Here is a 19168-nt window from a genome sequence, read left to right on the forward strand (position 1 = left end):
AGCCTTTTTTAGAGAAGACAGAGGACATTTGAAATACAAGTCCAATTCGATGAAGGATTTACTTTGATCAGAAATGCATCTTCTATAGATCTAAATTCCTTTAAACTTGTAAGCCAAAACTGACATCTTAATAAATCCAAAATCTGGATTCTGCACTTTTTTTCTCAATTAAATAATGTTATCGACTTCAGGTCTGGTCCACTTTGTAGTGTTAACCAGGATTTTTGGCAAATCCAGTGATTAGTTTATCTTCAAACCACTCATTGTATCAATCAATTATTTTTAATTATCAATTGAACACTAGGTCTTGGTATCGACAACTACCTCAAAGTAAAATATGCATCGAAATACATATTTTAAGATATTAATCTTTGCTTTTATTTATTTATTTATTTATTTAAAGAAAAAGAGGGGTGTCAAAATAATTTTTTATGGTAATAAATATTATGGTACAAATGCTGTTGATTGAGCTTAACTTGTTTTGAACCTGAAATATTCCTTTAAAGCTTGCCAGATCGAGAATGTACTTGCTATTTTTGTGTGCGATATGCATAAGATGGTCAGAGAACAAACTGTGAGCAGTCTGTGGGTGTGTATCATCTGAGGCAAAGACTTAATGACCATTCAGTACCTCTCTTTCTCACTTCCTTGACCTCATCTGTCACCAGTACTCACAGGGTGAAGTTCTCCTCGGGGTAACATCGATTTCTCAATAGTCCAGCCCACAGCTGCACTCCAATGATGCCAAAAATGAAGAAGACAAAGAAACAGAGCAGGAGCACGTTTCCCAGCATGGGCAGGGTGTCCAGCAGCAAGTTCACCAGGATACGCATGCCTACACACACACACACACACACACACACACACACACACACAAAACACAATTATTTATCAAAACTTATGATGTCACATAACAGAAGTTAAATGCATTGCCAGATGTCTTCATTTTAGGCCACTCTCACATACATTTCATAAGCATACATAATATGTAACATGTATACGTAATTTGTGTTATTTTAAAAAAATACATAAGTGTCACTGACAGACCACCCACTGCCAACTCTTGAGCGCTTATCAGAAACTTAATTTGAGTTTTTACTTCTGCATCAGTGGGATTGTAAAAAGTATGTGTGTGTGTTTGTATGAGTAAGTGCGTGTGCATGTGTGTTTGTGAAGCACTGCTGGGATTGAATGAAGGGTGTGTGTCCGTTCTGATTGGAGAACAGCAGCATATGATTACCACAGTGGGTAGGGAAAACACAACAGGGAACTAACACAACACTGGTAGAACACATTAACACACACACAGCCATGTGCACATTTGTCATATTCACACACAAAAATAGCAGATGTTGACCATGGATGTGTGGCATTAACTGGTACTGTGAAAATCCAGACTGCTGGAATGAAAGCTGAATTGTGTCCCAGGGGCTGCTCATCAAGGAAGAATTGCATTCCATGCAATTGAGTGAGACAGAGAAATGGAGGGAAAAAGAGAATACGAGAGGTGAGGGAAAGAGTAAGACAGGAAGAAAGGAGTGATTGATTTTGTCAGAAAGGGTAATGGTTGCCACTAATGAAATGTAAAGATGAATTAACACTTTTGACACAAAGGTCATTCAAATGCTTATTTTCCAAATGTGCCATTCTCTTTTCAAGACATCACAGCATAATTCTCTCCCATGCCTTTAGTAAGAAAGCCACCCTAACTTTCTTTCTCTATCTCTATCCTTCTCAGTGTTAAATGAATAGTTCACTCCAAAATGTATATGCATTTACTCACCAACATCTTTTAAAACATACATGCTATTTACAGGTTATTTAGCAGAATGTCCTAGCAATTCTTTTCCATTCAACAAAAGTGGAAGATGATTCACACTGTAATGCTCCAAAAGGACAATAGACCAAAACTTTGGTCACAGTCTGAATTGGAGGCAAAAAGACCAGTGATGCACTGGTGCAAACAGTGAAACAAACCTCTAGTTAGCTGACCAACAATTCTCAAAAAGTTAGCTGTTACCTTTAAATTGCCTGGTTAAGGTATATGAAATGTTGTGGTGCGCTGTAGGCTGTAATGGCAAAAACCCAGGGCTTCGCTTTTATCGTATTCCGTCAACAGAGTTGAATGGATTGAGGAGATCATTTCCAACCCACGATATATTTCCAACATACCATTTTATTACAGGTATGTTATTAACTTATACCATTTTAATGATAGTAGCCTATAGTTAAGAATATTTCTGTATTTATGATGGCTTTCATTTAATCAATGATTATTACTTGCTGCGTTACCTGCAATAATGTGCCCAAATCTAGCTGGCTTTGAGCCCTGAAGGCTAATTTTATTACATATTATGTTTTAGCGATATATAGAGGATCTAGCTAGCACTAGCTTTTTAATCTGTCAAATCTAACACAACAGTTTGCCGGCTTTATGTCACCACTTACTGTGCATGTGCTGAAATGTTTTTAAATAATGGGATTGGTCTATAAAGTACCGAAAAATAGTCAATACCTTTTGATAGTTCATTAGCATAGTACACTTTAGTAAGTAATACTATAAAGCCCCATACGTAAGTAGTACCATATACTGTAGTACCATTTATGGTACTTTTGTCACATATAAAGCTCGATAAGAACGGTGTACACATTCTTTTAAGAATCTCATCTTGATTTCATCTGAAGAAAACATATTTACAACATAATGAAAATCATATTTATAATGCATAATAATGCATTAGTAATGTCTCATAATACACCTTATAATATGTTATAACTTATAATAATTAACTCATAAATAATTGTGACCACAATTATAATACATTATAATACTTTCCTATTCATAGTTAAACCTTAGAATATAATGCATTATAACACAAGCAACATTTAATTTTATCTGCAGAAGTTATAATGTATTATATATATTTGCAATGTATACAATATATATAATAGACATGCTCTATAATAAATATATAATAGGCAAGTAAAGTGATAAAAGCAATGTCTTCTTATAAACATCTATATAATATTTGTAAGTGGTTATAAGACATTACAAGTCATGCTGGTAGTTATATACATTACACATGCACCAAATAAAAAATTCAATATACATTTTTTGATATTAAGAAAATACTTGTAAAACTACAACATTAAAATATATGTAAATATATGAAGAAAACAAAGCATCAAATAGACAGGTACAGTTAAAACCTCCACTAATGCACCTGTATGGCTCTGTAAATGGACATGCTCTGCCTGTGCTTCACGTGGGTTCACTTGATGACATCACTGTTCTTCATGCAAGTGGAGAAACTGAGCCGCTGATACAGAAGCTCCCTGTGGAACATTCTGGGAACATTTTCTTTTTGCAGTCAGTTACAACAACAATGGTCAAAAAAGACATAGCTCGACGCAAGTGGTGTATACTAATAATATACGCCAATAATGCGTGTGAGGGTTTAAAATACATGCGCGAGTTCTTCCTGTTTCCTCGTGCGGCTGTAATCTATTGCACACTTAAGCATCAATAATGCGCTTTGATGGCATTAAAATTCCATTATAGTAATACACCGATACGTGATTAATCATTTACATCAACATCACCCAGGGAAATATATTGCGTGGCGCACACAGAGCCGCAGGTGAGCCGAAGCTGCACACACTCCCGTCTGTTTTTAAGCAGGTACTCAGTGCTAATTCGACAGACATGAAACAACAATAACTAAAGTGCTTAAAGTGTTCATGTGGGATTTACAAGTATAATTAAAATAATCGAGCCGAATTATCGCAACATCCCTTCTCGTATCCATTTTAATAGCAAGGTTATTCCTTCAATAGTGATATAAAGCTTCCAAATTGTGAATATGTGTTGAGTTGAGTTTCAAATGTATTTTATGTTGATGCATGTAGCATAATAGTGCAGGTAATAAGTTAAAATTTTGACTTTTTAATGAGAGAAAATAGTTTTTTAGTTAAGGACAAAAATTAACCATGGTTTTACTATAGTACAATTGCAGTAACCATGACTGTAATAACCATGACTGCTGTCAGAATCGGTTTCTTAGCAGAAATCATGGTTTTGTACAATTAACCATGGTTTTATAACAGTAATACTGTAATGTCCATATAGTAACCATGATTATACAATATATTGTAACCATGACTGTAACCATGTTGATTTTGTGGTTACTATGATTTTTTAAATATTTTTTTTTATCCCCTTTTCTCCCAATTTGAAATGCCCAATTCCCACTACTTAGTAGGTCCTCATGGTTGCGCGGTTACTCACCTCAATCTGGGTGGCAGAGGACCAGACTCAGCTGCCTCCACTTCTGAGACCTTCAGTCTGCGCATCTTATCACATGGCTCGTTGTGCATGACACCGCGGAGACGGTGAATGTGGAGGCTCAAGCTACTCTCCGCAATCCACGCACAACTTACCAGGTGCCCCATTTAGAGTGAGAACCACAAATCGCAACCACGAGGAGGTTACCCCATGTGACTCTACCCTCCCTAGCAACCGGGCCAATTTGGTTGCTTAGGAGACCTGGCTGGAGTCACTCAGCACACCCTGGATTCGAAATCGCGACTCATGGGGTGGTAGTCAGTGTCAATACTCGATGAGCTACGCAGGCCCCTGGTTACTATGATTTTACTACAAATGCCATGGTCAAACTATGGTTACTGTTGTAAAACTATGATTTTTATTAAAGGCAAACCTGTTGAAGAGTTTACCAAATAGAGTATTCTTTGGAATTGTTAAAAAAAAAAAGTTGAACATGGCAAATATTGAACCACACTGAAACCGTGACCCTAAACCAATGATACAAACAGAACCGTGTGAAATTCGATCCATTGCACCCCTAATTTGTAATGTATTTACATTGCATTATACAGATGGGCTTCATAGAAAGTGTTCCAAACATTTCTTCTTGGTTTGGAACAACATGATGGTAAGTAAATTATGAATACATATTAATTTTTGGATGAATTATCCCTTTAATAAAACCTTGGATTGTCATTACAATTGTACATACTGCTCACAACTTTTTCATACACATTAACACAATTAAGGGGACATTTGGATTTCTTTTCGTTTCTGCATGCATATACAGCATGAATGTGGAAGAGAGAGCATGTTTGTATGCATTGTGTGTTTGTGCGGGTCAGGTTATGCCTACACAAGGATAGTAAAATGTGAAATCATTGTAAAGACCAGCCAAGAAGAAAAAAGCTAAATAAGCATACAAAATGTCTTAATGAATATGTAAATAGGTTTCTCTAAGGGTTAGGTTTATGGGAAGAGTAAGGGGATAGAAAATATCTATAGCTCAGGATACAAACAGAAGTCAATGGAAAGTCCCCACCATGACAGAAAAATGTGTGTCTTTTAAATCTGCTATGAATGCTTTCACTTACAAACACATTAATATACATAGACCTACATTACAATCTACAAACATTTCCTGAACCCTCTCCTAGAATACTTTATATCTCTTCATCAAGTTTTTGAGCAGTGAAATCAAATGCAAGCTAATTCAGTTAACATTCATATTCATGCGCTACACCATGGCCATGGGCACTGAAATATTGATAAATCCCAGGCTTCTTATGGAAGCTCAAAGAAAGGCCACAGTGTTTGGAGGGGCATAAACGTGAGATAGAGGAATATTAATTATGGCATTTGCTCAAGGACAACTATTTCTCTACCCATTTACAGGAGGAGATTACTGGCTCTGCTAATGGAGGTTGCAGAGAAGTAATGGCTCTGAAATCCTCTCTGATTCATTCCAGCTCTGCTGTTCTGGAAAACCTGCATGCCAAACACAAGACTACACAACACACAGCTATGGATTTGATAGAATAGGGTTTGGCACTGACACATGATTGTTTTTGTTGCTTGGTATTAAAGGGATAGTTCACATAAAGGTTTTTTTTTCATCAATTGCTCAACATTATGTTGTACCAAACTCATTCTTCTGTGGAACACAAAAGGAGATGACCAGCTGTTATTTTAGTCTCATTCACAATGATATCACACAGGGTGAGCTGGAAGAATTTTCATTTTGGGGTGAACTATGCCTTTAATAAAATCAGAGCATGCAATTAAGCATGTTCATCACCTAAGGTTTACAGATCAGTTATCATAGATATCACACACACAGCACAGATATTGGTGCAAAGTGTGTGTACTCACTGGGTACTCTGTTGATGGCTTTGAGAGGTCTGAGTACACGCACTGTTCTGATGGCAGAGAAGTTGATGTTCTGGAGATCAAGGGAGTATTCCACCATCCTGAGAAGACAAAAGAAACAAACAAACAAACAAACTAATTCCATTTGTGGTCACCATGTGTAGATAACTTAGTTTAGTGCAGTCTGACTTTATTTTTTGCTATGTTTTCATTACATACAGTGGGGGTCGCATAAGGGTGGGCGCTATGACTGAAATCTTTTATCATGAAATAAGTAATTTCATATCACAATAACGATATTCATATCACAATATAGTAAAGATTTTACTGGAAAAATAAATACAAATTGTAATGCCTATTTTTTGATAATTCAGACAGGTAATGAAATAATTTATAAATGAAACCTACTTCCTACAATATCATTTTCTCTTTATTTGGAACTTGACAATCATTGTCAAAGTGAAATAATAAAAAATAAATAATAACAACTTGGTTTTAAATCAACCATACCATAATGCTTAATTTTATGTTATACAACATTTAAATCTGATATGATGTTGACCGATATAATTATTGTTATAAAATTCCCTCAAAAAACTCAACATCTTCTCAAAACAATGCATGAAATAAAATAATATACAAGTAAAAAAAAAAAAACCAACAAAAATAAACACTTCATTAGGCTCTTAATGTTTCAAGTCATCTCTTTAGAGGATGTATGAATATCTGAAGGCAAACATGGATGGTTTGTTTCCTTATATCAAATATCATTCTAACAGAATTTTAATAAGGGTGATGATGTTTAGTTTAAAAAAAAACTTTATTTTGGGACATGACACAGTTTTGTAGCTGTTTTTCTTGTTAGTGGTGGTTAGAATGTTGGGCTGTCTAGCCTTTTGAGATGTTTGACTTCCTCCATAGCACTTTAAGGTAAAAAAAAACTTGAAATGGGTCATATAAAATTTGTGGTCTGTGCTACAATATCAAGAGAAGCTAGGTTGAGTAGCGTGAGTGATCCCGCTCTGCACTCTCCTCCTGTCTCTGAAGCACAAATATTGTGAAGCCTGCTGGACTCACATGCTCCAGAGAAACACAGATGCCCATGTCAGAACCAACTGCATCACTGTCTGGTATAGGAACTGCAGCGCCGCATAAAGCAAAAAACTACAGCGAGCAGTGAATACAGCCACCAAGATCACCAGTGTCCCTCTCACCTCTATCATGGACATTTTCCTTGCACGATGCTCCAGCAAAGCCACCACCGGTATTGTGAAGGACCCCACCCATCCCTCCCACAGACTCTTCCAGCTCATAACATCAGGAAGATGGTAACGGAGCATCTGAGCCCACTCTACCAGACTGCTCAATAGTGGTTGATATGATATATCATTATATCACCCATCCCTAGGTCATACTCTACATTCTGTAGCCTGGCTACCAAGCTGGTAAGGCAGGTCTAGTCAAATTGAGTGATTTGGGGCAGGGGCGCAACTACCCATTTTTGAGGATATCTGCATTGGCACACCGCTTACTATGGTGCCTCTATGCGTTGCATCCATTGCAAACCAGACAAAACTAGCAAACCACATTTTCTTTGAGCTGTCTAGAGTTAAACTTTCCATTTTTGCTACTGTTCCTTTAATACTTTTATATTGGCTAATTTTAGCATCTGTATACTTCATATAATTGCTTGACAGGGCAGGCCAATTGCTGAATACAGAAAATCAGTTGATTTATTAATGTGTTGTTTGTGATGACATAACCATGAAGATTTTTTACAAGCTGTTTTTGCAGCAGTAGCTGGTCTGGTACACATGGTCTGGGTCGAATGGGGAATAAGATTTGCTTTGTAAACATGGAGTATGTCTACAAAGGACATTGAAATCCTTCCACAGGTTTAGCAAACTCCAGCCTATGTGCAAGTACCCTATGTGTGAGCATGTATGTACTACAGCATGTTTGCATATCCCATTTGTTGTGTTTTAGGTCCTGTGGCTCATTAGTAATTCATAGGAAAGTTAAGTATTTAGGGAAGCACGATTTGGTCATCAGGATCCTGAGAGGCGCGAGGGGGTTAAACCCCCCCCAGGCCCCGCCTCGTTCCATCATGGGACCTCTCCGTGGTCCTTCGGGGAGCTACTTTTGAGCCCCTTGAGTCAGCAGAGCTAAAGGCGCTCTCTCTGAAGACCGCCCTCCCGACGGCGCTCACCTCCATCAAGAGGGTAGGGGACCTGCAGGCGTTCTCTGTTAGCGAACTGCGCCTAGAGTTTGGTCCGGCTTACTCTCAAGTCATCCTGAGACCCCAACCGGGCAACATGCCCAAGGTTACCATGACCCCTTCTAGAGATCAAGTGGTGAACCTGCAAGCACTGCCCCAGGAGGAGACAGACCCAGCCTTGGTGTTGCTGTGTCCGGTGCGTGCTCTTAGCATCTACTTGGACCGCACGCAGAGCTTTAGAAGCTCCGAGCAGCTCTTTGTTTGCTTCGGTACCTTTGCGAGGTTCTATAACCTCAGGATTGAGCCAGTTTCGTCCAGTGTGTTATCAGGTGACACAAACAGGTAAGTTCGAGTCAGCTGGCCGGGTGTATCGCTTGTGCATAGTGCCTTTCCGCTCTCTTGATGTTAAGACATGCACTCTTTCCCCAGTTGCGTTCGCAGGAAGTGATAACCCTGGACGGTCTTCCTCCCTATCCTAGCGGCCGTCGAGTCTTCGGAGAGGCTCGCTGCCACCCCGGCACGGGCGTCACTAGGCCCCCGTACTAAGGTAAGTGCTCCACATGTGCTGGTTGTCCCCTTCGGCAACCCGGTGTGATGTATATCCTGCAAAATGGTTTCCCTGCAGGTAAACCGCATCTTCCTTGGACAGAAGGCCCTCTGCTCTGGGTTGCCGTGTTTGTAGTAACTCCTCCCCCCTTGGGTAGGATGTACCACAACGCCACTCCACACGATGTGCTTCTGCTCCTAACCGGTAAGACCGTGTGTGTATTCCACCTAACCCCCCTTTGGGACCGGGTGTGGTCTCTTTGGAGGGACACCCCCCAGCTTGGACCATATATTTGGCCCCCAGCCGAACGATTTTGTTCCTTTTACTGGGGAGAATAATAGAGAGAAGGCTTTTGGGACAGCCAGTCTTTATACTTCTGAGCAGTTAGCCTATGTGCAGGGGACCGCTTCATGCCTGCCAGTGTTTTGGGGGTATTTATGCACGGCATGCTGCGCTGGCTACGAGGCACATAGAGGTCTGCCTGTCTTGCACTGCCAGTCTGCGTAACTCGGTTCAGCTCTTGTAGCATTTTCCTTTGGGACCCCTAGTGTCAACTCATCAACACTCAACGTTGAGTGAGTGACAGATGGGGAACGTCTCGCTTACTGACGTAAGTATATAATATATTTTGATATTTCTATCTCTTTTTGTGACTGTATATATATTTAGCACATCACTGGAAATCACATTTTTGCACTTCAGGGAATATACACTATAAAGACTCTATACAATATAGTCTGATGCTGTACATCATTGTCCCTTTCACTCCTTTTAACACATCTGACTGCCGGTATATCTTAACAAGTGGTCTCTCTCATCTATGTGAGAACAGCTCTTTTTGGGACAGTTACCGACTGCTCTTTGCATCAAACAGCCCTGTGGGATTGCATGTTTGAGCATTTTTGAAAATCGAGGACAGAGGATTCCTCTTCTCTTAGAGAGAAAAAGACATTATCTGCTGCTGATCTCCCTTTAATCTGCCTTGTTCATCAGAATAAGTCTAGACACTGTTGTACTGCAAACAGCTGATAAAAACACGCAGCCACTTTATTCCCACCCAAACGGGGACCACCTTAAAGCAGACACATTTCCCGTGATGTCACCAATCTTGTCAGCTATCTTTTGACCTGTGTATCCATGAGGTGTTTTTCAGTGGGAGGCATCTGTGCTGAGAGCTGAGTCAGAACAGGACGAATTAGTCAATGAATCAGTCACTGAGAATATAATGACAGCATCTCATAGCTGCAGCACAGGGAGTCACACTGTTTCAACATAACCACACAGCGAGAAATACTCCACAGCTCTCAAGTGCTGCTCTAATGTCAAAAATGCTTCCCACATACAGAGAATTAAACCTTTTAGTTGCAGTTTTAACACAATTGATCCGCAAACTCAACAGACTGATCTCACACTGAAATAGGAAACAGTACATTAACTTTTAAAATCAGTCTGTGCTTACCAAATACAAAAAAAAACTTCCCCAGTGGCCAAAGCGGTAAGTGTTGTTGGGCTTATGGGCATGTGTGAGCTCCATTTTTGGGGTACAATGTCAATGGGGGGTGCCAAAAGAATATTTGAAATGAGTTGTTTTCAGCTGTACAGGTTGTATTTACAGAGATGAGGAATGCATAAATGATAAACTGTACCCCCCAACCCAAACCCAAACCAGAAACCTAACCATCAATGGAGTAAAAATGTATTGTTAGAAGAAAAAATGCATCCTCCAATTAGCACTTGTCACTGATTATGCAAACATTATTGCATCCTGGTTTCAACACGGGATCCATACCAGGGTCTCCCATGCTGCTGACACAACGTGCTTCTGGCTGCGCCAAAGGAAAGGTAAAGAAGATGAAAAAATTATGGTAGATAACACATGTCAGTGCATCAGCATAATGTGTCCAATTCTAGGGCACTGGAACTGTCGGAAACAACATGCCAACTTCCACTGTTATCATGCAGAATCCTTGGACTTGCCAATTTTCTTGGGAATATCTGTGGAAAGGATTTTGCATTCTGTGCTGTTATAACTGAATATTGCAGTGTTACAGGGTCAAATTAACCCTACGACAAATCACAGCTCGAGAGTCACAGTTTGCACCAAAAACGAGTCTAATATCACTAACCAACTGTAACACTTACGAATTTTTGAATATACAATAGCATATCATTATGTTTTTAGGCTCTTGATGTTAAGTTGCAGTAAATCAGATAAAATGCACACAAATAACTCTCGTATCTCTCAGATTAGTCCCAAAATGATTTAATAATCAAACACGCAAGGAGCAGGGAGCATCACATTTTATGGATATGTGGAGAGCTTTCTGCAGAAGTCTGCATGCACAGATTCCACCTGGACCTGCTGCTGATCAGTTTTATTTGATAGGAATAGGGGAAAAAAGTTTTATTACCCCAAGAATGAGGCTGGTGAAGAACATATTTAATTTAGCAGACAAGAACAGGACTAGTCAGTAGTGATGGGAATTCAGATTGTTTTCCGTGAACCGGTACTTTCGGAAGGTCCGTGTGGCAGGTCGGAGGGTGGGGCCGGGCTTTGCTGACATGGTGAGAACTGGTGAGTGAGCTGCTGATGAACATCCATGAACCGATGACCAGAATGAGGGGGCAAAACGTTTCAGTAGAAAGATGTAAATTAATTTGACTATTGACATTATATTTGAAGTTGTTATGAGCTTGATAAGAAACTTGAGTATATCCATTCGGCCAGGAGGTTGAACTCTCGGCAGGCCAGATGGGCAGATATCCGGCTGGTTCTGTTTCACCCTCTCATACAGACCGCGGTCAAACAACATCAAGCCTGATACCCTGACTTATCTCTTTGACTGCCCTAGAGGTAAGTTGCTGCCTGACACGATAGTGTCTGAGGATGTTGTTGTGGCTGCCTGGTTTAGGGACAGGTCAGTGAGGCTCTGCTTGGGGTGGCTGTTCCGGTGGGGTGCCCTGATGGCCAGTTGTTTGTTCCTGAGCTGTTGCGTGCAGCTGTGTTGAAGTGGAGTCACTGATTGATGCTGGCCTGCCATCCAGGAGTGCGGAGAACATTGGCTTCTGCTCGTCAACATTTCTGGTGGCCCTCCATGGACCTAGATGCCTGACAGTTTGTGGTGGCCTGCTTGGTTTGCACCATGAATAAGTCTTCTATCAAGCCTCCCACTGGTCTGCTGCAATCTTACTATCAGGACACCAGTTTGATCAGCCTAGTAGTGTTTGTGTCTGCGCCATGGTTGTCCGGAGTGCATGGCTGTCTTGTTCGTCCACCTGCGTGCTTCGGCGTGTGGTGTTTGTGTTTGTTCACCATGTGTTATTCTGTTGTGTTTGCCATGGGTTCAACAGTCAGTTGTCGCCCGGGCTCTTGTTACCCTGTTAGTTCAACATTACACTCATGTGTTACCTCATTAGCTTCTTTTTAATATTCCCTTAATTTTTTTGTTCCGTGCCAGATCATGTTTTTTGCGTCTTGTTATTCACGTCTTGCTTTTCATATGGCTATTCCTTGTTGTCAATTTTCATCAGTTTGATTTTGCCTTGAATTCCAAGTTTTTTCTGTTTTCCTTTTCTTTTCCAGTGTCTTGAGCTCAACTTGTTATTCAGCCTTGTTTTGATTTAGATTTTTTTACTCTTCACTTTTTCAATAATATACTTGGCTAAGTTAATAAGGGTTTTGTTTATTTACATTTAAAAAAATTTTACCTCCTTTTGCATGCATTCAGACCAATTTAGTTTTTCTTCTTCTTCTTCTTTAAAAATTTTTAATTCTCTCCAGGCACCCCATCTTCCAGGCTACTGGACAGTGCTTATTTACCTGCCGCCTCCAGCCTCCCTGCTACCATCTCCCTTCCCATTCTCCCTGCCACACCTGCCACCACCGCCCGTTGCTCCCCTTGTCTCATTCACCATCATCCTTGACCTCCTGTGCGGACTGCTCTTGGGTGGGTGTTGCCATTCCATGGAACTTGTCTACGCTATCTGAGGCTGTCATTGACTCTGGACCTTATCCAGCCCTGCCTGTGCTTCTTTTTGCTACCCTTTGAACCCCCGTTTTTCCCAGTAAATGGTGTATTACCCTGCAAATTCAATCCTCTTCTTTCTGATCCCTAACACTTCTAGTCAGTTCAAGAGGAAAGTCTGTTTTATTTATTTATTTATTTTGCATTCAGCATACAACACAACAGGAAGTAAAAACAATTAGCTAATTAAAATGTTCTCTGGATACAAAACATCTGGTTGCAAGCACTGCACTTCAACAGGCAGGTGTGTACATGCTGTGACTTGATTGGAAAAATAACATCATTATGACTGCACCAATGAGACTGGATGATATTAATAAAAGTTAATACAAGTTTTACAAAGGGCTTATGGGTTATTCATCACCCCTATGGCATGAATTTATCCAAATAAAGTTGGCTTAGGGGAAAGAGTTAGTAATTCTGAGCTAGAAACAGGCAAGGGAGAGAGAGAACGAGGGAGAAAGGGGTTGGAGAGAGAACAAGGACATTGACTGTTCCTTCGTAGAACAATCAACTTCAGTGCTGTTGTTGAGCCTGACAATCCCATTATGTCAATTACTCTCTGACTGACAGCTGTTTCAGCACTCGCAAGGGACATGACTGAATCTGCACCATTTTTTCACATTTTCTAGTGCCGATTGTGGGGGAAAATCTGTGTAATTCTGTAGAATGGATAAAACGTGTGAACTGTGCCAGAGCTGAGAGCACTGCACTCTTATTGGCAGGATCACATGGGATCTGAGCCTACAGAAATCTAGCAGAAAACTTTCAATCAGTTGAACACATCCAAGTTAAACAAATCCCCTGCTTCTAGCATGTTTATAAAATATTTTGACTAATTTGTTTTTACTTTGAACTTCTAATTAGAGTATAGTACTCTCAGCTATTCACTGCAAATATAATTTTCTTACTCAGTATTTTTTTTTCTTGATTTCTAGTAAAAATATCATTGAAACAAGATATATTTACTTGACAAGAAATTACATATTGATACAAGATGTTAAGCCTTGTTTTCAGAGAAATCTAGCCTTGTGTAGCCAGACCTGACTAAAACAGCAAAAGGTCTGGGGTCTATAACAGTTTAAACTGGCCAAGATCAACCCACTTAGATAGGAAGAGCCTCTAACCGAAACATAATGTAAAGCGATCAATTACAGTCAGTTTTATTATGTGCCACTTAGGGGTGGGATTATCTGAGTAATATTATACCATAATAAAATACTAGCATGGGAAAATTATTTATGTAGATTAATTGCACAGAAAAAGCACATGGAAAAATAGCGGATTTTGTGAAAAGTCTAAGTACAGCATTTGTTTACGTATTTAACCATGGTTCCCTGAGACTGAAGGGAACAAGACATTGCATCAGGAAGCTGATGCTATGGGGAGTGTCCTTTTATACGACCCAGTTGAAATCTTTCTACTATGGTGTTTAAGCTCCACCCTTTTAGGTGCAAAGATGGCCGGTATAAATGCATTCCTCAGAATTTTCTGACTGAGGGACAAGAGCGCATCGCTCTCACCTCAAAGAACTCTGAGTCTATATTGTGGCCAGCTTACACAATGTTTAGTCCACTTCATCTCAGCGAACCAAGATTATATATGTAACTGAGATGTTCCATTACGACTCAGTACACTTGACATTGCTTCAGGAAGCTGATGCTATGGGGAACAGAGTCCCATCATGCCACACTACATGACATAACCTTCCAGAGGAAACATGATGCTGCAGTCCCGTGGGACAGCGACCGACATGAGTATGCCGCAAGTGAATGACCATCATGGTGGGCCAGGAGGTGAATACTCAGAATGCATATATGAACTATAGTCATATATTTTATGAATTAACCCCTTCACGAACACAGTCGGGAAGGAAGTTTATATACTGTATATAAAAGTGCTTGTGAATTTTTGGGGAAATATAAAGGTCTGAATGCAGGCGGTTATGTGAAATGATAGAGAGCCCGTACTTAGAAGAGAGGCATAAGTATATTTTTGGCCAACAAATTAGCAAGCGCTCTAGACAGAGAGGACTTGCGATGAGAGAGATGTTACGTCTAAGATGTAAAACTTAGCGAATGTGTTTTGAGAATACCATCCTTTTGCAAAACATATGTCCTGTAAGGACACACCATTTGTCCATGCCAACGAAGAGGCCATGCCTCTAGTTCAATGTGCATTAACACCAATTGTGTAATTCTCACCTTTTGAATCATAAGCCAAGGTGATTGCTTCAACAATCCAGTGAGAAAATATTTGCTTAAAGATGGACATTTCTTTAGTGCATCCGCCATAGCACACAGTGAGCTGGTCAGACAGTCTTAGCTGGCGGGTGTGTTCAACATATGTGTGTTGCGCTCGCACAAGGCATAAAAAATGCAAGGACTTCTCCTCGTTCGTATTAAATGGAGGGAAAAAGGCTTGAAGGCGAACCTTTGAAGGGTGTGGTTAAAACCTTAGGCACATAGCCTTTTCTGGTTTTGAAAGTGGCTTTTAATAGACCGGACCAAACTCCAGACATGAACTGTCGATTACAAGTACTTGCAAATCCCGACCCGTTTTACTGAGGTCAGATCCAGCAGCAATGCGGTTTTAAGAGAATGCACACACAATTCAACAGTGTCCAGAGGCTCAAAGGGGGGGCCCACAAGCACTTTTAGAACCAAAGATATATACCAAGTCGGAACTGTAAACGGGCGAGGGGAGTTTATCCGCCTCGCTCCCCTAAGGAACTTTATGATTAAGTCATGTTTACCTATAGAGGTGCCGGCTTCGGGTGCATGATATGCAAATATAGTCACCACATAGACTTTGAACATTGAAGGAGTGAGCCCTGCATCCAATCACTCTTGAAGAAATGTGAAAACTTGATATATGGGGCAGTTCACTGGGTTGTTGCCATGTGAAAAGCACCAATTAGTGAAAATATTCCATTCTGGTAGATGGCACTGTAGCCTGCAAAATGGTGTCCGTTCAGGGGCCCACACATGCAGGTTCCACAGCTTGGGCTGGGGATGCCAGATTGTGCCCTGCACATGAGAGCAGTGATATTTCAGCGGTATTTCCCATGAAGGGCCTTCCAGAATCTCTATCATTTCTGGAAACAAGGACTGATTTGCTACTTAGGCATAACCAATAGAATCGTTTCCTTGTCCTCTCTGACTTTGCATATGACAGAGTGAAGGAGGCACACCGGGAGAAATGCATATTTCCATTTCGCAGGTAATTTTTGGGCCATTGCATCCACTCACAGCATCGCTCCTTAGCATGACAATAGGTCCGCACCTTAATTCAGATGGCCTGGGACATATGTCGCCTGCAAGGAGAGGAGATGACGCTTGCTCCACAGTGATGCATCAGTCTCATCATTGGCAGGGAATGAAATATGCCTTGGCAGTTTATGTATGCCACAACTGTCGTGTTGTCCAGGCAAATCAGAACATGATTATTCGCTATTTTGGACTGAAAAGCTTTCAAGGCTAGGAAAAGAGCCTACAGTTCCAGGTGATTGATATTCCACACCCTTTTCGCACCTGTCCAGGTGCTAAAAGTTTTGCGTCCATTTCACATCACCCCCCCAACCTGTGTTGGAAGTGTCCATGGTCACCAATTTCCACCTGAAAATCTCCCCCAGCATGAAACCTTGCTGGTAAAAGGCAGGAGCTTTCCAAGGTGCTATAGTAGCTAGACAGCAGCAAGATATAGTAATGCGCATGCACCCTTGGGGCCAGCACTGAAGAGGTCTCATGTGTAAAATACCTAATGGAATGACAGAGGATGCTGCAGCCTCTGTGGAACTAATCTGCACAGTTTGAACTGTGACAGACACTGGAGAATGGCCTGAACACACTCACTTGGGAGATGCGTGTGCACGCTCATAGAGTCGAGATGAATTCCCAAAAAGGAAATTTGTTGGCTGGGGGAGAGCGTACTCTTCATCCAGCTGACATTGAGGCCCAGGCTGTTCAGATGTTGGAACAAGTCCTTGTGCTGGCATAATAGATCCACCGATTGGGCCAATCGTCAAGGTAGCTCAAAATGAAAACGGCGCTCAGTTTCAGAGGGGCGAGTGCCGCATCGATGCACTTTGTGAACATGTGAGGAGCCAGGGACATCCTGTGGTGTTGTACAATTTTAACATGAAAGTACGTGTCTTTCAGATCAATCACCGCAAACCAATAACATAGGTGGATGTGAGATAAGATCCGCTTCTTACCAATAATTTTTAATGGGCAATTTGCAAGTGCAAGATTCAGATACCTCATATCTAAAATTGGCCAAAGCCCACCATCTTGTGGGCTTGACAAACTGGAACAACCTCTATCGTGTCTTTTGCGAGGAGATTGTACACTCACCTAAAGGATTATTAGGAACACCTGTTCAATTTCTCATTAATGCAATTATCTAATCAACCAATCACATGGCAGTTGCTTCAATGCATTTAGGGGTGTGGTTCTGGTCAAGACAATCTCCTGAACTCCAAACTGAATGTCAGAATGGGAAAGAAAGGTGACTTAAGCAATTTTGAGCGTGGCATGGTTGTTGGTGCCAGACAGGCCGGTCTGAGTATTTCACAATCTGCTCAGTTACTGGGATTTTCACGCAAAACCATTTCTAGGGTTTACAAAGAATGGTGTGAAAAGGGAAAAACATCCAGTATGCAGCAGTCCTGTGGGCGAAAATGCCTTGTTGATGCTAGAGGTCAGAGGAGAATGGGCCGACTGATTCAAGCTGATAGAAGAACAACTTTTGCCTGAAATAACCACTCGTTACAACCGAGGTATGCAGCAAAGCATTTGTGAAGCCACAACATGCACAACCTTGAGGCGGATGGGCTACAACAGCAGAAGACCCCACCGGGTACCACTCATCTCCACTACAAATAGGAAAAAGAGGCTACAATTTGCAAGAGCTCACCAAAATTGGACAGTTGAAGACTGGAAAAATGTTGCCTGGTCTGATGAGTCTCGATTTCTGTTGAGACATTCAGATGGTCGAGTCAGAATTTGGCGTAAACAGAATGAGAACATGGATCCATCATGCCTTGTTACCACTGTGCAGGCAGGTGGTGGTGGTGGTGTAATGGTGTGGGGGATGTTTTCTTGGCACACTTTATGCCCCTTAGTGCCAATTGGGCATCGTTTAAATGCCACGGCCTACCTGAGCATTGTTTCTGACCATGTCCATCCCTTTATGGCCACCATGTACCCATCCCCTGATGTTTACTTCCAGCAGGATAATGCACCATGTCACAAAGCTCGAATCATTTCAAATTGGTTTCTTGAACATGACAATGAGTTCACTGTACTAAAATGGCCCCCACAGTCACCAGATCTCAACCCAACAGAGCATCTTTGGGATGTGGTGGAACGGGAGCTTCATGCCCTGGATGTGCATCCCACAAATCTCCATCAACTGCAAGATGCTATCCTATCAATATGGGCCAACATTTCTAAAGAATGCTTTCAGCACTTTGTTGAATCAATGCCACATATAATTAAGGCAGTTCTGAAGGCGAAAGGGGGTCAAACACAGTATTAGTATGGTGTTCCTAATAATCCTTTAGGTGAGTGTATATTTCAGCTCATAAATCCAGTATGTCTTCGGACGGAACTGTGGAATAGAGAATGCTTTTGAAACGGGGAGGTCGATGTGCAAATTGGATCGTTTAACCATGTTTGATTTATTTCTCCATCAAAGAAAGGGGCTTTTTCCACATCATGCATCTCCGTGAGATGTGACAGCTAGATGTGACATCCAAAACTACCAGGTTACCCTCTGACTTGCCAATGGCCTGTGCAGTAACTTTCTTGGCTCGCAGTGCTAAGACCGTAGCAGTCCGTAGCTCTTATGAATGTTGGGAGTCACAGAAGAGGTGGGTAGGAAGGCACAGGAGGCTGAATCATCCCTTAGAACGAGGGTGATTCGTGAGCCTTGAGACTCATGTCTTTGCAGTGAGGGTAGTCTGTCTCCATGAGAGCTGCTTCTGCGTGGACACGGCCCAGACAGTGAATGAGCTCTCATGATGATCTGATGGTGGGATGTATCCCTCACACTTACGGAAAGACATCTTGAAAAAGATGTGAACACATAAGCAGCTCTTTTATAGATGTATATATAGTAATACAATATAGTAATATAAAGGATATAGCGATGCGAGGAGCAGGTGCGTTGCTGAAGCGAGG

General features: G+C 41.1%; 1 protein-coding gene across 1 annotated transcript in view; it reads right to left on the minus strand.

Annotated features, from left to right (window-relative positions):
- The window catches only part of cacna1ia (calcium voltage-gated channel subunit alpha1 Ia), a 208435-nt gene that overhangs the window by 94683 nt on the left and 94584 nt on the right, over positions 1 to 19168 (minus strand). The window contains exons 4-5 of the mRNA XM_052139594.1: positions 6197 to 6294; positions 676 to 835 (exon numbers count right to left, since the gene is read on the minus strand). Of these exons, the coding sequence (XP_051995554.1) occupies positions 676 to 835; positions 6197 to 6294 (258 nt within the window). The remainder of the gene's footprint in view (positions 1 to 675; positions 836 to 6196; positions 6295 to 19168) is intronic.

Source organism: Xyrauchen texanus, chromosome 12 (genome assembly GCF_025860055.1).
Source record: "Xyrauchen texanus isolate HMW12.3.18 chromosome 12, RBS_HiC_50CHRs, whole genome shotgun sequence".
NCBI lineage: Eukaryota > Metazoa > Chordata > Actinopteri > Cypriniformes > Catostomidae > Xyrauchen > Xyrauchen texanus.